This window comes from Rhamphochromis sp. 'chilingali' (assembly GCF_963969265.1).
Source record: "Rhamphochromis sp. 'chilingali' genome assembly, chromosome: 13".
Classification (NCBI taxonomy): domain Eukaryota; kingdom Metazoa; phylum Chordata; class Actinopteri; order Cichliformes; family Cichlidae; genus Rhamphochromis; species Rhamphochromis sp. 'chilingali'.
The window spans coordinates 2,430,599-2,456,662 of record NC_137940.1 but is presented as its reverse complement, the minus strand read 5'-3'; the positions used below and the strand labels follow the sequence as shown (position 1 = coordinate 2,456,662).

General features: G+C 43.6%; 1 protein-coding gene across 2 annotated transcripts; it reads right to left on the bottom strand.

Annotated features, from left to right (window-relative positions):
* Nucleotides 1-378: 378 nt before the first annotated feature.
* On the bottom strand, nt 379-24,995 carry ugl (ureidoglycolate lyase). Of its 2 annotated transcripts, XM_080900709.1 has the most exons (16): nt 24,898-24,995; nt 24,751-24,799; nt 23,523-23,562; nt 21,499-21,717; nt 20,816-20,906; nt 20,121-20,197; nt 19,832-19,942; nt 19,687-19,746; nt 18,860-19,016; nt 16,548-16,746; nt 10,195-10,273; nt 10,010-10,102; nt 9,587-9,659; nt 9,432-9,499; nt 6,664-6,788; nt 379-1,442 (listed from the first exon to the last, which is right to left on the bottom strand). In XM_080900709.1, exons 1-16 carry the CDS (start codon nt 24,968-24,970, stop codon nt 1,277-1,279), a joined length of 1,680 nt encoding a protein of 559 aa, XP_080756835.1. In that variant the 5' UTR covers nt 24,971-24,995; the 3' UTR covers nt 379-1,276. The 2 variants fall into 2 exon arrangements, with proteins under 2 accessions (XP_080756835.1, XP_080756836.1); XM_080900710.1 differs by lacking the exons at nt 23,523-23,562; nt 24,751-24,799; nt 24,898-24,995 and adding an exon at nt 21,789-21,944 and having other exon boundaries at nt 380-1,442.
* Between the last annotated feature and the right edge of the window lie 1,069 nt (nt 24,996-26,064).

Sequence of the window (26,064 nt, the reverse complement as noted above, 5' to 3'; positions counted from 1 at the left end):
GTGAGACTAAAACAAGAAACACATTAAACACACACTAAGACTGTGGCTGACTACAGGGAACAGAGGGAGGAGAGGGAGGGCGACAGACTTCACAGGCGAGCACTGAGGGAAGGACACAGAGACGAGAGCTAATAACAAACAGCCTCAACTAGAAATACAGATCAACTCAACTAGATAACATAACAGTGACGATTAAACAAGACTCAAAAACCCATCAACACAAAACACTGGGTCAACGATCCAGGCACCCTAACAAAGGCTTTTAGGATCTGCTGATAATAACAAATTACAGTCAGTCCAAATGTGAACATTGACATCCAAGAATGTCCTTTATTGGTTAGATACAGAGTTGTACTGTCTGCATTTTAGACCAAGAACACAGATGGACTGAAGGAGGAATCCTCCTTTGTCCAGTCTGCCGGGGCAAACTGTGTGAAGTGTGAAGAGTGGACCCAGGTGAGGTCATACCACAACTCAACTTTAACTGAAGATGAGCTTTTTATTGAGGCAGGAAAAGGTACAAAAATAAAATGGTGAACACAATGCAAAACTAAACAATGTCCTAAACTGGGTAAACTAGAAAGGAAACATGAACCATGAAAAACCCCGCTGAATAGAAAAACAGACAAGCAAAGCTCTAAACATTGCAATGTGGTATGGAAGCATGAATGGCCTGGAAAAACTGCAGACGATCAGACAAGGAAAGCCTGAAAACACACGGACTAAATACACACAGGAAGATAATGAGGGAAGTGGGAACACATGGGGAAACAGCTGACACAGATGCACATACCGACGTTACAGGAGAAACGTAAAACTAAACACATCGAACACAGGAACACAGGACCTCTTCAAAATAAAACAGGAAACATAATGAGACGCAGACACGACAACATGAACTTGACAACACAAGACATGCAGACATGAAACACATAAAGGACAAAGGAGACTTACCACAGGGGCTGAAAGCACAAGGGGAATCTAATAAACAAAAGAACTTAGATAACCTAATGAACAGCCATCTTTAAACAGAGGGGGGCTTATAACACCATGTGCCACCTACACTACAGCTCTGAGATCCCTTCCCAGGTGCCTCAACCCCCACTCACATCTTGCATCTGATGACCTCGATAGCTCATAATGGTTTGACCTGAAACATCTGGTAATAGTGGTTCAGTGACCCATTAAAGGACAGTCTCAAGTAGGGTTTAAATATCTGAGCTGTCAGATGTGTCTATCCCCCCCAGCACACACAGAGGTATATAGTGCCACAGCTTCACAGTTTCGATCGCCTCAGGTCTTTGTCCAGAGCTTGCATGGGTTCAGCGTTCTGGGAGCTGAGGAAGGTGTGGTCCTGGTTCAGGTAGGTAGTGATGAAGTCTGGAAAATGTCTCTTTGCGATCACCTCCTGGAACATGTTTGCTGCTGTGTGTAACCTCTGTCTGAAAAAGAAAGATAAAATCCTGAAAATAGCTTATTCAGACTGCCCTCTGGCAGAAATGTTGCAGCTATCTTGCAACGATAAATGGTAAATGGGTTGGTTTTTATATAGTGCTTTGCTGCTCTGAGCACACAACTTGCATCAAACACCCACTCACAGATTCAGACATTTTCAGTGCACTTGTATAAGTGTTTTCTGTCTATAATTGACACACATCCATATTCTGGTGGATGCATCGGAGAGCAACTTGGTGTTAGCGTCTTGTGCGAGGATATTTGGCATGCAGATGGGGAACGAACCACCAACCTGCTAGGTGACCTGCTCTGCCGCCCTATTTTATCAGAGCGAGAAAAGAAAAAGAAAACATCATCTTACATATGCTATAACATGCACGTTTAGGAAAACCAAAACCTGCAGGTTTTCGATCTCACCCTGGGTCAACACACCTGAATCGCATGATTAGTTCATTACCAGGCCTCTGGAGAACTTCAAGACATGTTGAGGAGGTCATTTAGCCATTTAAATCAGCTGTGTTGGATCAAGGACACATCTAAAACCTGCAGGGACACCGGCCCTCGAGGCCTGGAGTTGCCCACCCCTGGTCTAGTGCATCCTATGCTAAGGGAGGCAATAAGCACTGAAGCTCCTTTCCTTAGTATTTGGAGAATTGGAACTTTAATCATGATCGCCACACAGATACTTTCAGGTCGTGTCTCTCAGTTAAGAACCTTCCTAAGCCAAATGGACTATTGGAACTGTTTCCATGAAAGGGTGTACGTGGTCTACAACAATGCTTAGGAAGGTGGTATGTGTCAAAGTAACTGCAAAAAAGCAAACAAAAACAAAACAAAAACAAAACAAAAACTAAAAGGTGAGTTTGCATCATAAGCAAATTAAGGATGTTCAGAAATTATAGGTGTCATGGATGTGGTGTTTCAGTGAAAACTCTAAAAGGTTATACATGCATCATGAATTTGAAAATTAACCAATGGGCTGCTGTCAGTGCTTATACAGCTGGTGCACAGCTCAACTGACCCATCGAGTTTTGTCGTGCAAAAGCTGTTGCACAATAAAATGTGCAATCAATACACTGAAAAATAGTTGCATGTTTAATCAACTGGGAATTTACCCAAATGTATTTATTTAGACAGAGATCTTGACAGATATATATATATATAGATATATATATATATACAGGAACATCTGTGCCGAGTATAACCTGGAAGTCCCGAGGTCAAAATGGGAGATGCCCCCAAGGGTGGTGGAGAATGACCGAGCTAAGATCCTGTGGGACTTCCAGATACAGACGGACAAAATGGTGGTGGCTAACCAACCGGACATAGTGGTGGTAGACAAACAGAAGAAGACGGCCGTAGTGATCGATGTAGCGGTTCCGAATGACAGCAATATCAGGAAGAAGGAACACGAGAAGCTGGAGAAATACCAAGGGCTCAGAGAAGAGCTCGAGAGGATGTGGAGGGTGAAGGTAACGGTGGTCCCCGTGGTAATCGGAGCACTCGGTGCGGTGACTCCCAAGCTAGGCGAGTGGCTCCAGCAGATCCCGGGAACAACATCGGAGATCTCTGTCCAGAAGAGCGCAGTCCTGGGAACAGCTAAGATACTGCGCAGGACCCTCAAGCTCCCAGGCCTCTGGTAGAGGACCCGAGCTTGAAGGATAAACCGCCCGCAGGGGTGTGCTGGGTGTTTATATATATAATTCCCCGCTCGCGGAACACATGCACACACATATACACTTACACTGATAAGCACTCACTCATCCCCCCTCCCCTTCCAATGCCTTCGATGCTTGTTGCCTCCTGGGAACACGAGGCGGGTCTGGGCCCGCGCTGGAGAGTCGGCGCAGGCAGGATGGCTGCTGTGTTGCCTGGGGTTACTCCTCATCCCCTACCCACCTCTGTTGCTGGTCACATGCTCTATAATGTTGTGCTGTGGACATTTATGTGCTTTCTGTGCAGAGGAGTTTTTTTGTTTCCTGTTCTCATGCTGTCCTCCTGTAGCCCAGCATGAGTAGAGGTCTCTTTTTTTCCTCTTGTACTTTCCCATTGCAACTAATCTAAAATGCCACTGCATGTGGCGAATAAAATTTGAACTTGAACTTGAACATGTTGATGCCGTCCAGCCCCACGCACGGGGCGATCCGCGGTAGCTCGTTAACGGAGATTTGCCGTGTTGTGGCATTAACGTTATTTCAACAAGATTAACGCTGACAACACTAGTGGGAACACAACGAATATGACTGCACATTTATTCCGACAGCATCCTAGTGCAAAGACAAGTGGAAGCAGACAAAAACAACAAGCACGCATGCTACAAACTTTACCCGAGTCATTTAGACAGCTGTTAGCACAGGATTCTCCTTATGGGGACCTGATATGTTTAATATGCTGCTGAGAATATAGCCCAGAAGAAGCGTATAGTATAGCTTTTATTTTGAAAGAGCCATTTCTCTGTAATAAACTCTCTTTTCCAAAGATGAGTGATTCCTCCATCAGATAGATTTATTTTTTATTACTTTGTTGTTTCAGCAACATTAAATTTAAAAACTGTACTTTTGAGTTAAAATATATATTTATAATTTTAATAAATGACAAATTAAAAAGGCATGAACATTTTTTTGTATCGAAAAAATATCAAAAAATATCGTAAAATAAATCCGCTTGGCATCTTTCTTGGCCTTAAGACAACAATTCTGATGGCTAAAGATCCAAACGGGACACAAAAAAGGAAAAAAAAAAACAAAAAGAAAAAGTATCGAACCGAACTGTGAATTTTGTGTATCGCTACACCCCTAATATATATATATATATATATATATATATATATATATATATATATTGTCAGCTGAATGGTAAGAACAAGATCCGGGCCATCAACACGTACGCCCTGCCCGTGATCAGGTACCCTGCTGGGATAATAGGCTGGCCAAAGGAGGAGATAGAAGCCACTGACATAAAGACAAGAAAGCTCCTTACCATGCATGGAGGGTTTCACCCCAAGTCCAGCACCCTGAGGCTGTACGCTAAGCGGAAGGAAGGGGGCCGGGGACTGGTGAGTGTCAGCACCACAGTCCAGGATGAGACAAGGAACATCCAAGAATACATTGGGAAGATGGCCCCAACTGACCGAGTGCTCAGTGAATACCTCAGGCAGCAGAAACCCAAGAAAGAGGAGGGAGACGAGGAACCATCATGGAAGGACAGGCCCCTGCACAGTATGTACCACCGGCAGATAGAGGAGGTGGCTGATATCCAGAAATCCTACCAGTGGCTGGACAAAGCTGGACTGAAAGACAGCACAGAGGCACTAATCATGGCAGCACAAGAACAAGCTCTGAGCACAAGATCCATAGAGGCTGGGGTCTATCACACCAGGCAAGACCCCAGGTGCAGGCTGTGTAAAGATGCCCCAGAGACAATCCAGCACATAACAGCAGGGTGCAAGATGCTAGCAGGCAAGGCATACATGGAACGCCATAACCAAGTGGCCGGCATAGTGTACAGGAACATCTGTGCCGAGTATAACCTGGAAGTCCCGAGGTCAAAATGGGAGATGCCCCCAAGGGTGGTGGAGAATGACCGAGCTAAGATCCTGTGGGACTTCCAGATACAGACGGACAAAATGGTGGTGGCTAACCAACCGGACATAGTGGTGGTAGATAAACAGAAGAAGACGGCCGTAGTGATCGATGTAGCGGTTCCGAATGACAGCAATATCAGGAAGAAGGAACACGAGAAGCTGGAGAAATACCAAGGGCTCAGAGAAGAGCTCGAGAGGATGTGGAGGGTGAAGGTAACGGTGGTCCCCGTGGTAATCGGAGCACTAGGTGCGGTGACTCCCAAGCTAGGCGAGTGGCTCCAGCAGATCCCGGGAATAACATCGGAGATCTCTGTCCAGAAGAGCGCAGTCCTGGGAACAGCTAAGATACTGCGCAGGACCCTCAAGCTCCCAGGCCTCTGGTAGAGGACCCGAGCTTGAAGGATAAACCGCCTGCAGGGGCGTGCTGGGTGTTTTTTTTTTTATATATATATATATATATAACAAATTTTAGCAAAAGAGGATCAAAAGAACATGGGTGCTCCATGTGCCTTTTTCTTCAAGCATTTTTCTTTTTTACTTTATTTCGGAGTGCACCTCAACAATAACATTTAACTAATTAATCACAGTTTAGCTAAATAAAAGGACCTGGCTTGCATCAGTCACATGATGACCTGATGACTATTAACCAATGCCCACTCTTGATGTCAGAGCACCAGGATGCAAACTTGTGGCCATAGTATATACAGTATTCTGGAGAATACTGTATGTGTTGTGTGTGTTCTATGTGCATGTATTTTTTGTTACATTCTTACCCTACTATGGCCACCTCTTTCCTTTGCCCTACTAATATTCCAGTTTCACTTTATTTCTCACAGTTTTTCAATCTGTTGCCTTATGGTTCAAAGTGCTGACACCAATCTTTACATTTTATTATTATTTTATAACACTTCCTTAATCAGCTACCATCTCTCCTGTGGACTTTTTAATGTCTACAGTCTCAGATCAACATAACCCTGCCCTGCAGCACTATCAGCCGCAGGAGCAGCAGCAACATTGCACCCCAGCAGGTAAACATGGGCTACGTTTGCTTTGCATTGCCCCCACCTGATGACTCTGTGATGCAGTTCCATATTAGAGTCCTGATGAATGTGGTTTGTTGTTATTCAGCCTGGTTCTATGTGCCCCTTTTAACTTTGAGCACCCCCCTTCAAACATCTCTGCACAGCCCTGACCAACACTCTTGAAACAAACTGCATATTTGTTGATTATGGCTCAACAAAAATTATTGGATGACAGAAAAAAGAAATCATGCGACTAAGACAAACTCGGGTTTCATTAAATCTTTCTGCAGTAAAAGAAGCAATAGAAAGGTATCCCAAAAAAATCTGTCACTTTTCCATTTTTTCCACATTTTCTGTGACATTTAAAAGCATTAGTAGCATAATTTGACAAATCTTCTCCATGCTGAGATTATGGTGAAAACTCTCATTTAATCAAAAAAGTTGGTGCAAATATCCTGGGACACAGGATTCATCAGTCAATTAAAAATTAATTATTATTTACATTAAGAAGGCATTAAACATATATATTGTATTCTTCAATGAAGGATGTCACTGGAACCACTCACCTACCATATCCTCTTCAAAGAGGGTGCATTTGCTTACCTAACAGAGCCACAGTGGGGACTGAGGTCCATGATGAGCTCCTTGATGAGGTCAGTCACCAGCTGCCTGCTCACCACCCTGCCATCGTCCTCCAGCCGGGTCTGATGACGGACCCACTGCCACACCTGACAAAGACACAAAGCAAAACATGGTCTTATGATCTATGATCACGGCTCATGTTAAGTTGGCTCCTCCCATTAAATGGTAAATGGCCTGCATTTGTATAGCGCTTTACTTAGTCCCTAAGGACCCCAAAGCGCTTTACACATCCACACATTCACACCCTGGTGATGGCAGCTACATTGTAGCCACAGCTGCCCTGGAGCGCACTGACAGAGTGTGTGGAGGTGCACGCAGTTTCCCCTCTTCCATGGTGTGAACGAGTGCATGTCTATGTGTATGCTGTGACACAGGTGGAGACGGCGGATTAGCTTCCACTTCTATTGGGTGGAAGTTGGTAGATGTGGATTGCATGATTGGATGGACTGCGGTCTGTTAACCTCCAGCTGACAGCCACTTTGCATCTCTGCACCCAACACAGAGGCAGCAGTTAAATAATGTTTGTAAATACGTATCCACAGTACATACAGAACAGCTGGCAGCAGATTAGTAGCAGTGAGAAGTGTTTTTTGTTGATTTTCTTTTCTTGGTTATTGCTTATGGACCTTGAAGATTTGTTATTCAAATCTTTGTTGTTTTGGCATTGCTCACCTCTGAAGCAAACACACTGCTGTCTGGCATCCTGAATTTTTCTGCATTGCTGTCCTTTACTTGAGAGTGGGGAGTTACATTTCATAGTAGGACTAGGTTACCCCTAGCCCAGGGGACACTAGAGTAGATGGAGTTTAAGTTTGATAGGAAGATAATCTTACACACTTAACAAACTTCATGTGCCTGTATCCTTAAATGTCAAGAATAAAATAGCTGAAGGAGCTCTGTGCACAAAGCTGGATGAAAGGTGTTGTTTGGTAAGCAAGCTCCTGTAGAGGGAATTCAACTGGGTGCTGTTGCTGGTAATCTTGCCCCACTGCCTAAATCTCCGTCCTCAAACAGGTACATCTACAGTGGAGCCACAGCTGTGTGCATAAAGGAGGTGGAGTTAACAGGAGCAGTTTGAGGTCAAAGGCATTCATGTGTAAGAGATGAAGATGGAGCAGCTGTATGCGACGGTCTTTCCACCTCTCAATCAGCCCTTCTAAAAACTGGCCAAAGAACATTTGCTCTTTAAAACAACTAATGAGTGCCAGAATCTTACAGGCTGAAATTTGAGAAAAACTTCCACCCAGACCTGAGTGCCCAGTAATTCAAATACGGTGAAATCAGTGAACGGTGAGTGTGAAGACTGTGGAGTGATTTGTGGTCCAGAATGTGTTTTGCTTTACTCAATATTGAAATGCTTCTTGAAACTTTGTTCTGTACATGTTTTATATGAGATTTCCAGCTTATTTTGTATCCAGTATTACACCAAGACCCTTATGTTCATGAAGTCTTTCAGTTTCCACACAATCTAGATCAATCTGCACTTTGACTTTAATTGAGGATTTACAAATAACATCATTTTGGTTTTACATAGTTTGTTCCTGTCAAACTATACCCAGCAGTTCCATTAGATTACCCCAGAACAAAACTATTTGTGTCATCTGAAAATAAAACCAGTTTTAATATATCAGATACTTTACAAATGTATTTTTATAAATAAGAAATAGTTTGGGGCCCAGTACAGAACCCTGGGGAACACCAGAACAATGTCCAGCACAACAGAGCCAGCAGTGCACGGGCAGCAATGCATTTCTTACTTGGAAATTCCGACACACTTCACATTTAAAGAAGAAAGGGATGAAATCTGACCGTGCAATGCAAACTCTGTTTGCCAGCAACCAAGCTGCTCTCAGCGTCAAAAGACTCCAACCTGAAGAAACATCTGGAAGTACGTTCTTTTTAAAAAAAACTAACATTAGCCTACTGCAGCTAGCTTGTTTTAGTTGTGGTAACTACCTGGGTTACGTGCCACTTCAGTATCTTGGATGTACTACTGCTGTGTGATTTATTACTATTAATGAAGGCAGCATTACAACCTGCTAGCTGCAAATAATCATGTGCAGTTCTGAAAGCAGACAGAAAGAAAACATATTACTGATACAGAAACAGTTTTCTGTATGAGATCGCTGCAAAAAGTGCAGCCTTACCTAATGTCCACCTACTGTTACTCCATCAAGTCTAACAGTCTGCAGTCGATGAACTAACCTCAGCTAACAATGTTAGCTTGGTTGCAGGTAGCCTTCAGTAACAGTAATAAGTCACACAGCAATAGTACATTCATGTAGCTGTAAAAGGCATGACAATATATCAAGTAATCCAAAGTATTCAGAACACGTTACTCACATTAAGTAACTTCATGGAATATGTTACAAACTACTTTTTTACAAGTGACCTTCCCAACACTGACTACATGAAGTAATTAACCCACAAGCAAAACCTATTCAGTGATACTTTAAAAAAAATGCCGCTAAAAGGAGAAAGAAGCATGCCACATGACACTGAATGAAAAACAAAAACAAACAAACAAACAAATTACAGGGTGCATCTTAGTCACTGTGTTAAATATGTATCTATTAGAGCAAATTTAAAAAAGAAATGTGCTTGTTTCCCAAACAACATTGTCAAAAACATTTAAATATATGCTAAATACTAATTACTTGTGGGTGTAGATCAAGCTCTACATGAATCTCAGCAACATATGCTCTGTGGTGCTCGCTTTGAGAACTCACCTGCGATCTAGAAATTTCTGCTGTGGCAGAATCTTCAACCTGGCCTTTGTAGAAGAAGTGGCCTTTACCTTAGAAACACAAAATGGTATCAACATACATGTATATAGCATTTAGTGCATTAAGCATTTTTCCATGGATAATATAAAAGTACAAACCTGATAGCCAAGCATTAATAAAGAGCACACCAACTGCAATGTTATACTTCAAACCATTAAGCGTGACTCCTCCCTACGAAGAATACAGCACACCAAAACGTTTTATATATTATATTATATATATAATTCTAATTAAATATCTTTAGGAAAAGAACACAATGTTTGATTCATCATCTAAAATAAATGAGGCAAAGTGGTTATTCTGTGGACAGAAAACTATATCGTATGCATCTGGTATAGAGGATGTTTTCACTCATGCCTAACATCATCTAGATGTGAAAGCCTCCCTCTTCCTGTTGGATGAAGTCTTCCTACCCACACTAAAATCTGATGTATTTCAATCAATTAAATGTAATGCTAACTGTAATATTACTGTTAAAAGTTTGAGGTGTGTTCTGCAGTTCACTAAGAGCAACCACTAACTGAAGGCATGGATAGCAAGTCTTCAGGAAATACAGTCACGTCATTTCGGAGCTGGTCAAGCTGGTTATCTCCTTCGGTGTGGCCCTTGAAGAGCTGGAAAAGATGAAGAATTGCCACACACTTTCACATTTGCCAATCACTGTAACTTTATATGCATATAAAGCTTTATATGTGTCAGCGCTCACTTTCTGCATGGGCTCAACCAAATTTAGGTCATATACCATGAAACCATCCACACCTGCAGTAATCTCTAATAACTTCAACCTGAAAGGTGGAAAAACACAACTGGATCAGCGGACATCACTGAATATGTATTCAGATTGTATGTATTGTCATATTTTCATATGCTATACCCTGTGGGGAAAACAATAATGAACATTTCTTGAGTTTAATAAAATGCACATATACCAAATACAGACGTTATACACACACACTTATCCACGCACACAGACACACAAACACACACTGTAAAATGTAAATAAAAATAAAATGCTATTTGCTAATCTCAGAAACCCATATTTTAGTCACAGGCTAACTGGCAACATGTCAGTAACATGGCACGTACTGGAGAAGTAAAGAAGTAAAGATGGGGGTAGGTTCACCAATCTATAAAAAAACACCATCTACAAATTCTGGAACAATTTCAGAATCCCAGGAAGTTGATTCTGTTCATCTGGAAGTATTATTTTCTGTGGGAGAAACATCTGTCAGTCATCCAGGGGACTTTTACAATTTCAGTTGATGCATGCAATTATCCAGGTAAGGAAATCACAAAGTGGGCTCTGTTCGTTGGATATGAAATGACTGGGATTTTAATCCACTGGGGATTAAAATGGGATCGACTTTCTGAGATTTCCTTACTTGAGTGGTTGAGTTTGCATCAAGGTGATTTCAGAAGGTTGTGAGGACTTGAAGACCTTAACTACAGTACATAATCAAAGGAGAAGTCGAGGTCTTGTCAGGGTCTGGAACAGGTCGGGTGGATTTTTCTGGCTGCTCCTTCCTCCCAGCCTGTGTCTAGCTGTGTATTTGACCAGTATATGTTGACTGGTATTTTTAATGTGTCTTAGTGTTTCCTGTTTGTTTGACAGTGTCACATCCTATGTTCAGTGTGTTCAGTTTTCCTCCTCTCTTGCCATTATGTGTATTTGCCTCAGCTGTGTTCCCCATATGTTTCTTCTTCCTCCTCCCTCATCACCCTCTTGTGTATTTATGTTGTATGTTTATCCCAAAAGGTTGATTCTGTTCATCTGGACGTTTTCAGTGGGAGAAGTGTTTCATCACTCATCCAAGTGACGTCTTCAGTCTCAGCTGACTGCAGGTTTCAATCTTATAAACAGTACTTTTGCACAATGACTGAAACCAGCCCACTGAAGGAACGATGGGTCATTAATATGCAAAGTGGCATGCCCATCGATGAACAACCACTGACCAAAGCCTTGCCAGCTGGAGAATCAGCCGAGCCTGTCCAGCCCCCTGCAGCCTTCATGCCACCACCTGCTGCAGAGGTCAAGGCAGGCGGTCCCTCGCTGCCTGAGCATGAGGGACACCCATCACCGGAGCCTGTTGCAAGTCCTGTGCAGGCCTGACCAGAGAAACCAGAGCTGGATGGGTGAACCCCCTGAGAAGGTTCGTCACCTCTGCTGGGCCCCTGTGAAGTACCGTTGGCCACGTGGTCGACCACCAACCATGACACTGCCACTGACAGCTACTTCTCTGTCTATTTACGCCCTGTGTTTTCCACTTCCCACACCCATGTGCTGTGAGTTTCTCCATGTTTCTGGTTTCCCCTCATGGCTCCCTGTTCCAAGTTTTAGTTTTTAGTTTCCAGTTTCTAGTTTGTTTTTCGTGAGTTTATTTTTTGAGTGTCTTTTGCACAGCACAATAAAGCTGCTTCTTTAAGTTCATCCCTCTGCATCCTGCCTGCCACAGCACCAAGCATGACAGACCCAACCCTGCTGACATCTACTGAAAGAAATCCACAGAGGCTCAGAGTGTCAGAAGTACATACAGGGTTAAAAGTATTCATAGATTTCCATTAATATTTGTTTAAATGTGCTTTAGCAAGTTGTACTTCAACAGAAGCTTTTGGCAGCCATCCACAAGCTTCTGGTGTATTTCTAGCTTCATATATGACTAATAAGCATAGTTCATAAATTTTCAATGAGGCCTAGGTGGGTGCATTGGGAAGGCCATTCCACAAACTTAATGTTAGCCTGCTTTGTCCGTTCCCATCACAGTTCTGATGTGTAGATGAGTAAGTTGTTCTATTGGACCACCCGGTTATTTCCAGGTTTTGACTGTCAGCTGTTGGATTAAGGTGAAATGGAAGAATTCAGAGTGAAAACTGTTTTATTCATTATTCTATCCCCTGTGCACCAGAATCAGAATCAGAATCAGAATCAGAAAGGGGTTTATTGCCAAATGTTGAGCAGGTTTACAACATTAGGAAATTGCTACGGTGCTTCAGTGCAAACATAGTGTCATAAATAGCACTTAAATAGACATGAAAAAATAAAAGTAAGAATAAGAATTAAAAGTGCTATGTGGAAAGATATGTGCATGAGATATACATGAGATATATACATGAGAATAAGAATTAAGAGTGCTACGTAGAAAGATATGTGCATGAGATATACATGAGATATATACATGAGAATAAGAATTAAGAGTGCTACGTAGAAAGATATATACATGAGTGCAGGTGGTGATCAGTGCCAAACATGGAATGATGCAGTGACACAGCGTAGGGTCATGTGTTAGTGGCGGGGACAGTCATGTGGTTATTGTTCATGTGTCCAACAGCAGAGGGGAAGAAACTGTTCTTATGGCGAGAGGTTCTGGTGCGAATGGACCGGAGCCTCCTGCCTGAGGGGAGCAGGTCAAACAGACTGTGTCCAGGGTGAGAAGGGTCAGCTGAGATCCGAGCTGCACGCCCCAGTGTCCTGGAGGTGTACAGGTCCTGCAGAGATGGGAGTCTGCAGCCAATCACCTTCTCAGCAGAGCGCACAACACGCTGCAGTCTCTGTTTGTCCCTGATAGTGGCTCCAGCGTACCACACGGTGATGGAGGAGGTGAGGATGGACTCGATGATTGCAGTGTAGAACTGCATCATCGTCCGTGTTGGCAGGTTGAATTTCTTCAGCTGCCTCAGGAAGTACATCCTCTGCTGGGCTTTCTTGATGACGGAGGTGATGGTGGGCTCCCACTTCAGGTCCTGGGTGATGGTGGTACCCAGGAAGCGGAATGAGTCCACAGAGGTGATGGGGGTGTCAGTCAGGATGATGGGGGGGAGTGGAGCTGTGTGCTTCCTGAAGTCCACAATAATCTCCACTGTCTTCTGGGCATTCAGCACCAGGTTGTTGTGGCTGCACCAGGACACCAGACGTTCAACCTCCCTCCTGTAGGCAGACTCGTCCCCGTCCGAGATGAGCCCAATAACGGTGGTGTCATCTGCAAACTTGATTAGCTTGACAGACTGGTGGGTGGAGGTGCAGCAGTTGGTGTACAGGGAGAAGAGCAGAGGAGAAAGAACACAGCCCTGAGGGGAGCCGGTGCTGATGGTCCGGGAGTCCGAGACATTCTTTCCCAGCCTCACATGCTGCTTCCTGTCCGTCAGGAAGTCAGTGATCCACCGGCAGATGGGATCAGGCACATTCATCTGGGAAAGCTTGTCTCGGAGATGGTCTGGAAGGATGGTGTTGAAGGCAGAGCTGAAGTCCACAAACAGGATCCTGGCGTAGGTTCCTGGGGAGTCCAGATGCTGCAGGATGAAGTGTAGGGCCATGTTGATGGCGTCGTCTACAGACCTGTTGGCTCTATATGCAAACTGCAGGGGGTCCAGGAGGGGGGTCGTGAGGGTCTTGAGATGGGAGAGAACTAGGCGCTCAAATGACTTCATGACCACAGATGTCAGAGCCACGGGTCTGTAGTCGTTTAGTCCAGTGATCCTAGGTTTCTTGGGGACAGGGATTATGGTAGAGGACTTGAAGCAGGCAGGCACATGACATGCCTGCAGTGAGGAGTTGAAGATGCCAGAAAACACTGGGGCCAGCTCGTTTGCACAGTGTCTGAGGGTGGCAGGAGACACACCGTCTGGGCCGGGAGCTTTCCGAGCATTCAGACTCTTAAACTGCTTCCTCACATCTGCTTCATGAATATGAAGAGTTGTGGTGGGAGGAGGTGGTGTGAAATCCTCTTTTGATGGTGGGCTCCCAGTACCACCAGTACCACTGTCAGCAAAACAGTCTCAGAGCATGACTGTACTGCCACTATACTTGGCAGCTGGTGCAGTATTCTTAGGTTTGAAAGCTAAGCCTAACACTAGTGAAGCTAACCCACTTCTTCTTCTCCTCGTTGTTTCAGTGACACTGGTGTTTCATTTCTAGGTAAACTTGGTGGTTCCTGGGTTGTTCCTGAACATCCTAACACATTTTCTCTCATATAAGGGTGGCAGTTTGGGTCTTCTTTCAGACCTTGGCAAAGTGGGGACACACCCCAAAATGTATTTTTATGTACAATTGTTTCAATTGATGATCCTGGAATCTGCAGTTTTAGAAATGGACTGTACACTTCTGGATTGGCCTTCCCAAAGCCCCAACTTCAACACTACTGAAAATGTGTAGACTACGCTTATCCTTATAAACCAGGAAACCAAATCATTTAAACTCTACCAATTCTGCCAAGGAGAATGGTCAGGTATCTAGCAAAAACAATGCCAGGAGCTTGTTGATGGCTAAAAACAAGCATCTAGTCAAGGAGTAATTTGTCATTGCTAATCAAATATTAGTGGGGTGCATATAGTTTTGATGCTTTATGTATATTTCTGACGCTGTGTGGATCAAACAAATTTAAATATTAGACAAAGATAACACGCAAGAACTATGTGTTTATTTTTAAGGGGATAAGTCCAAACCTACATGTCCCTGTGTGAATAGGTATATAAAGGCTCCGAACCGTAGTAAAGGGACCTCTGGCTGATACGTCGGGTTCGTGTCGGGCTTATAGCCGAAAACTAGCTTTACTTTGTTGTCTGGGTCAAGTTTTAGAAAGAGGCGTTGAAAGGCTGCTCCAATGGAGCTTATTGTTTCAGAGGAAAACAGGAACACAGCGTACAGTCGAGTCTTAATAGCTTACTTACAACTGGGCTCGTCAGGCTCTCTTCTTGGCTGCAGTGGTTATTATTATATTTACTTGCTTCCAGCTCCCGTTTCTGCTCGGTGACAGCTCGTACTTTTCCTTTCTCTCCCTCCTCGCTCACAGACACATGACGGGTATGGCAGTCCATTCTCCCTGCAGCACGGACTACACTGCCCATCAGGCTGCATGCTTTAGGGCGATGCCTGTAACACTCTGCCTTCATATTAAATCATTTTTGTGAATAATTCTTTAACGTATTTCTTCACGTCATTATGCTGCTGCAAGCAGTGGTGACATGGGCGGCGAGATTGAGTCACAGACATTAGAGCCTCTTAATGCCTGTTTTGTTTGGGTTTCCACCAGCGTAGAACCGAAAACAGAGAGGGCATAGCCGAACATATGAAACAGGAAAAGACCGCCGTGTAATCCCTTTATTTCAACGAAGTAACTGTATTCTGAATACCACCTTTTTAAACGGTAACTGTAACAGAATACAGTTACTCATAGTTTGTATTTTAACTACGTAACGGTGGTACATGTATTCTGCTACTCCCCAACACCGGCTATGAGTCTTTCATAGTGCATTGGAGGAATTCTGACCCACTCGTCTTCATAAAATTGTTGTATTTCAGCCACATTTGAGGGTTTTCAAACATGAACCACCTGTTTAAGGTCATATAACCTAAGCATATCAATTGGATTCAGGTCAGGACTTTGACTAGGCCACACCAAAGTCTTTATTTTGTTTTCCTTGAGCCATTCAGAGGTGGACCATTCTCTTGCTGCAGGACCAACTGCACTTTAAGTTGAAATCACAAACAGATGGCCGGGCTTTCTCCTTCAGGATGTTTTAGTAGACAGCAGAATTCATGGCTCCATTTACCACAGCAAGCCACAGCCCCAGACCATCATACTACCACCACCACCATATTTTACTGTTGCTATGGTGTTCCTTTTCCGAAATGCTCTGTTACAGTTACGCCAGATGTCACGGGACACGCATCTACCAAAAAGTTAACTTTTGTCTCGTCAGTCCACAGAGTATGTTCCCAGACGTCCCAGAAGTCTTGGGGATCATCAGAATGTTTCCTGAACTGAGACGAGCCTTTATGTTCCTTTTGCTCAGCTGTGGTCTTCGTTTTAGAAATCTGCCATGCAGGCCAGTTTTGCTATTTCTTATGGTGGAGTCATGAACAGTGACCTTAGCTGGGGCAAGTCTTCTGTACAACACAGGGGGGAATTATTTTTTTTACACAGGGCCATGTAGGATTGATTTTTTCCCCTAAATAATAAACACGTTTATTTAGAAACTGAAAAACACTTTTTCACATACAGTCTATGTACAAGCCTGCATGTTCAGGCTGTGAGCATGCAAGTATCTAATGGGAGATATTTCTACCTTGTGACAGAAGCCAACACTCTCCTGTAGGTGTCACTGAGTGGGTCTTCAGGCAGCAGCAGGGCAGCCATGCCTCCAGTGGCCAGTGCTCCTCGCCGATGACATGTCTTAACCAACAGATCCATGTAGCTGCGCAGAAAATGCTTCTCCATGTTCACGTATTTATGGCGGTCAGGCAACAGGAAGGCTGGTCGATGACCTGGAGAACTTCTTCAATTCAGTTTGACTTTTTGATCATGTTCTTTGTTGTACACTTTATGTACTGTGAAAAGTTGCTGGACTGTTAAGAGTTACTAAAGTTTCCACTAGGCTGCGGTTTAACTCTTAAGTCCCAGGAATATTGACTAAAAGGAAATCTAAAATATTATTTTGTAGTCAGATTTAGATTGGAAACATAATATCAAGATTATTATATTATCTGAAGTACTATGGCTTTAATATCAATATGGAAATCAGCTGAATTTCAGTAGAAGATCTGTGGTTTCACAAGAATTGGTGCAGAAATGAAGGAAAAAACCTAAAATGACAGGGGTGTGGTCTCTAGCTCTGCTGCAGTGGAGGGGTGGTGCAGGGGACCTGAGACGAGAGAGCTGCAAAGCTGACTGTCTGGAAAAGGCCTCGTGCCAAACCACAAAGAAACATTTCTGTGTGTCCAGACTTTTCACAGTCCGACCCTCAGGCCACGCCGCCCGCGCAGCCGATTTAGTTGCTGGCCCAGATGCTGGCAGAGATAGTGGCCATGCAACGCGAGCAGGCAGCTGCCCAGAAGGATCAGCTGCACAAGCTGCGGAAAAAGGCTGACGGGCAGATGCAGGTGCTGGAGCGGATGGTCAGGGTGACCCCGTTGCTGCCCCCCCTTGCTCTGGAGGTGACTGTGCACTGGATGGGGAAAGGTGATGACCCACAGGTTTTCCTGAAGGCATTCTGGGCCACAGGGGAGGTGCGCCAGTGGCCTGCAGCAGAGTGGTGCACCGCGGCTGCTGCCGCTGTTGTCAGGGGAGGACCAGACGGCACCGCCTGCCACCAGCCTCACGAGGTAACTTCTGGGACATCTGTCCGGCTGTGCTGGATCGCCTGGAAGATCATTGCTGGTGGTTCTGGGCCAGCCAGATGAAGGGGGATGACCGGCCATTCACGTGGGCCTGGAAATTGCATGATGTGATGAGGTGGCTGCAGCCTGAGCCATCAGAGGGTGAGGCCCATGTGTTGGCAAAGGTCAAGCAGTTCGTGGAGAGGCTGCCCGGTTCCACTGCCATTGGTCAGCGAGCCTGGAGGCTGCGCTCACCCTGGCTGTCCACCTGGCAGCCATGGCAGAAGGAGCAGAGTGGGGCGTTCTTTCCCACTCCCACATCCACCCCCGAATGTCAGTTGGTTAGCCAGCCGGCCATTGCAAAAACGCCTTTGCACTCACTGCGATTAAGGGCGATCCCATTTAAACGCTTAGGTATGGACTTAATCGGGCCATCACCAGAGTGCAAGTGGCTATCACTTTGTATTAGCTCTGGTGTATTATTAACGCGATATCCAGAAGCATTGCCACTGCACACCATTTCTGCAAAGAGTGTGCTGCAGGCACTGTTTCAGTTCATCTCCTGGCCGGCATCCTGAAAGAGATACTGACTGACCAGCACCCATCATTCATGTCTCACACACTAAAAGAGGTGTATAAATTAGGGGGCATTAAATCTGTTCAGACCAGCGGCTACCATCCTCAGAGTGACGGGCTGGTGGAGCAGCTCAATAAGACTTAAAAGTCCATAAGTTCATTCACAAGGATGAATGCAATTGAGAGTGCTGGCTAGCCCCTCTGTTGTTTGCAGTGCTGGAGCTGCCCCAGGCATTTGGGCTACCACTTGTGAGGCGTGCAGGTGCGCCCACAGGCGCAGGACATGGCTGCCATTGGATCCTGCCCCATCCCAAGACCAAAAAGGAGGTTAGGCGGTTCCCTCAGCCCTTTGACTGACGGGTCTAGGTTTGGCCGGATGCGGCCCCGGCCTCAGTGAGGCGGTGTGGTCTCTGGCTCTGCTGCCATGGAGGGGTGGTGCTGGGGGCTCAAGGGGCAGCGCAGGAAAGGCTGATGAGGCAGGTGTTGTGCTAACGAGGTCTCCTTCCTTTTAGTAACGCCAGGGACCTGAGACTAGAGACCTCAGAGTGTGGAGTCAGATGCAAAGCTGACTGCCTGTAAAAGACCTCGGTGCCAAACCACAAAGAAACATTTCTGTGTGTTAAATAAAAGAAACAGAAAACAGTCACCTGAACGCTGCGTGGGGTCCAGATTTTTCACAGACTACAATCTAGAATTTTCAACTCACCAAACTTATTGACAAAGGAGGCTGAGTAATCCCAGATGCCACAGTTGAGTCCTGCTGAATGCTCTTGCAGCTCATAGAGAATCTCCTCCATCTCAAAGGCTGCTAACACATTTTCAATCAGCACTGTGGCCTTGATGCTGCCCAGAGGAAGACCCAGCTAGACACATGTGAGACATGGATTCAGTCAGATACGTATAGAAGCAGTCAACAATGCATCCAGTCCCTTTAGGCTCTAACTGTTGTGGTACTGTCCTGGCTAGCATGTCCCTGTAACACTGGGACAAGAACAGAAGGATCACGCTTTGGACAGTTTACACCAGGCTACTGGAGAGGAGAGTGCATTGGTTAGTCAAAGAGTATGTTGCACTAACAGCCTGCGTTTTGAGATCTGATGTGTTTTCAGATTCAACATAATTCTATATACCTATATATAACTGTTATATATACTTGGTACACAGTTCCTGGGGTTCAGTAGATCCCAGGAATGACATGTGTCTGTCCAGAGAAGTCCCAGAAACACCGAAGATGCTGCACATGGCCTTCAGTTCACCTCGGCCTCTTGTAGAGGGCCTGAGGTTAAAGGATAAAGGAGCTTTTAGCTTTTCAGCTCCATCTTTTTTCTCTTTTGTTTGTCAGTCTTTATCAACCACTTCTTCCACATTAAACTCTCTTCTACAAGGTGCATGAGAGCACAGGGAAGGTAGGTGGCAGGCCGGTGTTAGGCTGCTGTCAGTGCTTGTAGGGCCAGTGCACAGCGGCTACAAGCCAGAAACACAAGGCATAGTACAAAAACAAGTTTATACATAAAGACCAAAAACAGTGCAAACCTTCTGCTGTGTCCAAACAAATATTTTGTTCCAGAGTCTGGCCTCCATGTAGCCCTCCACCTACAGAACAAAGGATAACAGTGCAAACCCAGATAAATGAAATCATCAGCATGTTTGAACATATGTAGGTTTGCACGTGTGTTACTTTGGACAGGTAGAAAAAGGGTCCACTCTTGTGTTCGAACAGTGCCTTTCCACAGTGAAACATGAGGAGCCCAAAGTCAAAGAGCGGGCCAGGAGCTTCTTTCCCCTCCACCTGACCACAGAAAAGCACACGTGTTGTTTTCCTCACCAGTCCTTTCATGTATATGATCCTTAGTACCACTTCTGTTATTTCAGTGAATTTGTGCCCCTTATGTCTATGTATTCAGACCACATTCGATTGCTTCCAACAAAACAACCACTGTAACAAACTGATGAAAATTCAATACTACCATCATGTTGTGCTCCACCATATTCCACGCACGGGGACGCAGCATCAGCACGGGAGCCTGAGATACATGTGGAACATCTGCAGACGAAGGACGCCAGAGGAATAGCTTATGAGAAAACATGGTAAAAATAAAAACAGCTTTTTTAAAGGATTTTTCTACGGATTTACAAGTTAAAACCTCAATGTAAAAAAGTCAAAGGGTTACTCTCAGGAGCTCAGGGAATTCCAGCACAGTGAGAGGATGAAGGACACATTTCCTTGCTGCTAAATATTCCACATTCAAGTCTTATATCAAAGTAGGAGTGGACGAGAACAACAGAAACAAAGTGGTAGCCCGGGTCATGTGGCCCATAGTGTGCAGAAGTCACCAACTTTCTGCAAAGACAGCAGCTACAGACCTCTAAACTTCACGTTCAGATTTGCTCCTTCTCACAAATGTGTTTTTGGAAGAACGGTAACATATTCCCATAAATATACTCCTAAACCTTCTAGAAGTTCTTCCCAAAAGAGGTGAAGCTGCACAGTGTAGAAAGATATCATATTAAACCCTATGGATTAAGCCTGGCTGTCACTCAAGCTCATATGTATGTGAAGGCAGACGAGTAAAGACAATATAATGTTCTTTCTTTTTACTAAGATTGTACGGACTGTGTCTCTCAGAGTAAACTGAAGATAAAGGTGAAGTAGAGCTCTTACTGGGAAACAGGTTATGCACTGCTTTAAAAACATTGTAAATGCCTTTGATCTGGTTGTAATACGTCGGGCAGTTTCCATCATCAAAGTCAACCTGCAGAAACCAAAAAGAGCTCTGTAAGAAAAAAGTCAGCAATGACTCAGAAGAAACAACATTAATATATAAATTTAGGTAACGATGTCAGACATGATTATAAAAAATCAATATTAAGAATTCGGTTTTTTAACAAACCCAGACTGTGCAGCTGGGAGGTGAACAGTGTTCAAACTGGTTGGCAGACATTCGATTAAACGGTCTAAGAGGAAACTAATCTAGCGAGGGTGTTGGTTCTGGTTCAGCTAACTCCTCCCCATTTTATTCACCTGTTTGAAACAACCAAATAAATAAATTTCACCAATGTAAAACACCTAATGTGTGACCAAAGAAGACCAAGGACTGTTGAGCAACTATGATCCTACAGATGGTAAATTCTGTTGTTTTAAACACTTCATGTTCTGTTGTCAGTAAAACAGGTTTATGAAATTAGCAAATCATTACATGCTGTTTGTATTTACAAGTCTGACCTTTTTTGGAATTGTGAGTTTGATAATGCTGAAACCAACACAAAACACACTGACATGAGCAAACCCAGTGTTAGCAGTGAACATTACACCTTTAGCTCTGCATTATTGCACCTGTGTAGCACCTGTATGCCTTGTGCTGGTGACAGAAGAGCTTTAATGAAGTGCTCAGTATCGCAGGGTGCCAAGTCTCCAATATCTACATGTCTCTTTTGGAGCCTTGAGGGGACGGGAAGGACCTTCCAGTCTGGGTCTCTCCTGATGTGTCTGGTACTTTCCAGGAAGCTTGGCAGATCACCTGTGAGATCCAGCTGGGCCTTTTTAGACACTCTCAGCTGTAGAATCTGAAGAGAGAATCACCCTGACTCAAACAAGTCCTTCGTTTATTCACAAAGAGGTTTTTTGGCTGTCCTACCTCGTCCACCTCCTCATCAAATGTGGAAATCAGCTCATGCAGGAAGTGGAGGGAGTCAGTGGTAAAAAGAGTTGCACATTCTTTTTCCAGGCCTAAAGGAGAAGGACACAGCTCCATACTGGACACTGGACAAAAAGGTTTGTATTCAGCACCATTCGAAACGTCCCTGGGATTCCCCCCCCCCATAAAGAAAGGTGGTGTTGCCAGTTAAAATGCAGACCAGTAAACAGTCTGTTGTCTAGTCATTTAAGCAGCAAGAAAGGTTATTACTGTACAGATATATTTGTATCACTCAAAGGTAAAGATAACATGGCAGCCTGTGAAAACAATCTGTGACAGGAGCAAAGAATCCGTTTTGGCTTCGGTGTTATCCTTTTCTCAGGACGCCGCTCAGTGTGTGCGCTTGTTTGTGGGGCTGAGAGTAACCACTCCTTGTAACCCGCTGCATAAAGTCTTTGTGTACAGAACCAGATTAAATATTACTGAACATTTTTCAGTTTCCCAGCAACAGCTAGTTCAAGCACAGTGTGCTGATGCTACTAAGTACTTTTTGACAGAGTGCAGCTTAGTGAAGTCAGAAGTGCAGCGTCTGCATATTTTCTGTAGAGGGACGCACTGCTTCATAAGTGGGCTCCACAAGGTGGCACAGAAATGAAAGGTGACTGCAAGCAAGGTTTACGATGGCTTCTGTTGGCAGAGCACGAGGTTTAACCCTAATTACTTGGTGTTTGGTCAAAGGCATGAGGACCTTTAGCAGTGCTGCAGAATCAGGGGTCTCAGATGAACTACCTGTGAATTTCATAGATTATGTTAATGGTTTCTGGCACAAACTATGTGGCAGGCACTCAAAACAGAACCTGGAAAGGTTTCAGGTCAGGATGAAATATTTCAATGAAGCAGCAGTTTAATGATGGTGACCAGGTCCTGGCTTTGTTTTGCCAGTTGTAGGAACACTGTATGAGTCTCTGGGCCAAATACTGTGAAACAGCAAACGTCAGAACAGAATGATCTCATATTTCTCCAGACCGCAGGAAGAAACGTTTGTCACGTTAATTTGTTGAGACCATATCATGTTTGTGCTTTATCTCTTGGTTCATCAGGCTCTGTAGACTCTCCTTCCTCAGCAACAGCTCCACCTTTGACTGCTTGGACAGCAGCACAGTCACAGTCACACATTTGTGTGGGGCAGGAGCACCAGGTGGATCTTTGCTGCACGGTCAGTTGAAGAATTCAAAAAACGTTTGATGAAAAGTAATGAAAGTAGCAGCCAGGTCCTTATCAAATCCAGTTGATGAATGAATTATCGTTAAGTGTGACAACCTCTATAACATCAAAAAGAGTTACATCTGAGACTCGTTTAACATGCTATCAAAGTCCACGGCAGTACGACCAGAAAAAGACCAAACAGGGTTTGTCAACATTTCAGCTTGTAGCTCTGCAGCTGTTCATCATGTTCATTATTCACTTGGATTTTATTTAAAGATGAGAAGAGAAGAGATGAGAAGAGAAGAGAAGAGAAGAGAAGAGAAGAGAAGAGAAGAGAAGAGATGAGATGAGATGAGATGAGATGAGATGAGATGAGATGAGATGAGATGAGATGAGATGAGATGAGATGAGATGAGATGAGATGAGATAAGATGAGATAAGATAAGATAAGATAAGATAAGATAAGATAAGATAAGATAAGATAAGATGAGACCATCACCAGCAGACAGTTGTAAACTAAACACAAACCTTTGTTTTGGCTGAATGCAAAGTTCCCGAAACTCTGAGTCTGTGAAAAGAGAACAACAAACGAAATTTTTTGACTGACAGAAAAGATACAAACAAAATAACTTTACAACACGAGAAGAAAGGGAGGACTGAGGCTGTAAATGTACACATGAGGGAAACCAGAATAATGAGATGCTGCTGGAATTAATCCAAGAAGACAAATGAGACAGAAGCTACCAAAATAAATCAGGAAGTAACAAAAAGAGCAACGGAAACAGAGAATTAACAACACACAGAAGACAGTAGGACAGGAAGACTGAGCCTCTGGGACTTAACTCAAACAATTAGCAATAATTAGTTATATAAGGAGACAGAATTAAAACCAAGCATAAAAGCGTGAGGGGAAAAGCTAAAATAAAACACTCAAAATGACCAGAAGAAAGAACTAATTAAGCAGAAACATACAATAATAAACACAAATACAAGAGTAAAGGTTAATGGTAGAAGAGGGTAAAGGACCCAGCACCATAACAAGTTTCTCAGTTATTTGATTTTGGCTTCATTTTTGTTGATGAAATAATAACACAATATTTTACACACTATGCAGTTCTGAGAAAAATAATCATTTCATTTCAAAAACAGACACGTTGGATTACTGTGCAGCCTACAGCACAGTAATCCCAGCTGGAAATGCTGCACCAAGATACAGCTGCTGCACATCTCATGAAGCTGTTCAAACTCCATAATAACATCTCTCCATCGCTGCAGCCGTTTTGCTCGTAAAGCTACATTCAGTACGGTGCATGTCTGTTTAGCTGCAGAATAAAGGAGTACTCACAGACGTGCAGTGACGGTGCTCTGCTCACTCCACAGACGTGGACTTTGCTTTGACGACTAGTTAAACAGCAACACAGTTGTTTGTATTCAGAGTTGAAAGTCCTTAACTACAAGTGGAAATTCAGCATGCAGCCAGTCAAACATACAGTAAACACTATTCAGTCACATGCTCAAATGAACAATGTTATTTATGTGTAATGAGCAAAACTGTGGTTTTTCTGGACAGACTGGACAGTTACTCTTGAGTTTGGCATGTAGTGGGTCAAGTATAAAGAACAACACTCATGTTATCTGGATGTTATCTGTTTTTGCTGGACAGTACTGAGGCACTCTGTAAGTTGGGGGAAATGCCTTCCTTCTTGTAGTAAGTGCGCAGGGAAAACATACAATACAAATCAAAAAACACACCAACCCATTTGAATCAAATAGCAGCCTGGAAGGGAGGTGAACCATAAAAGGTGCTACAAAGAAAAGCAGATGCACCATCAATGTCAAAAACACACATTTCAAAGGTGAAAATACGGTTTTACAAAAGGAGCACATCATGAACAACACTCACCTTTTCCATAACGTAGGGTTAGAGGGGTGTCCTCATTCTCATTCTGTTGTAATGCATTCGCCCTTTTCTTCATTCTCACGTTTGCCCCATTTCCTCTCGTCACCTTGCACACATTAAATAAGGACTTTGTACAGGGTGGGTCATTCATATGGATACAGCGTAACAACATGGGAATGGTTGGTGGTATTAAAATCCTGTTTGTGGCACATTAGTATATGTGAGGGGCAAACTCCTCAAGATGGGCGGTGACCATGGTGGCCATTTAGAAGTCGGCCATCTTGGATACAACTTTAGTTTTTTCAATAGGGAGAGGACCATGTGACACATCAAACTTATTGGTAATGTCACAAGAACAACAATGGTGTGCTTGGTTTCAACGTAACTTTATTCTTTCATGAGTTATTAATAAACAAATAAATGTTTCAGTTCTATGAAGCTTTGAGTATTTTGGATCAGTAGCTGCTGTGTTTGTTGCATCATATTGCTGTAATTGTTTATATGCTTTATATATTCTGAGCTAAGTTGATCTATAGTGTTACATCATATTCTATAAGGATGTTATGTGTTTGTAGACTTTCTGCCCAGTTTGACCCATTTAGCAGACGTCAGCCTGTTTAAGGCTCTGATATCTATTCTGTGTGACTTACAGCAGTTATGACATGGTCTGATTTTCTCACCCAATAAAGGAATATTTCATATATCAGTCTACTCTTCATTCTATCAGACACAGTTATCACAGCTCCTACATTTGCTTTTTACACATGTATGTAAGCATTGAGCCAAATTTAGTAATGCCAGCATATTAAACGAACAATATTTGTCTCTTATATGTAATGCATCTATAGATACACTGTCACAGATACTTGTCTTTGAGTGAAGATTTAAGGTGGTAGGAAAATAACTGCAACATAAATATTTACTGAAGCTCAGTGTTTGACACAATGTTCAAACTCACTGCTGTAATAACTAATAATGATTAATATAATAACTATAATATTGGCCATATTATATTTACACTGACTTTAGTCTCATGAACAACATCAGCTATTTGTTATTTACGAGCTGATCTTAAATGACTGTTCAGCACAGAAATGAAGCCCAACTATCATGTTTTACAGTCCTGTGGTCTCAGCCTCAGATACTCATCAAATCACAGCTCATGTAGAA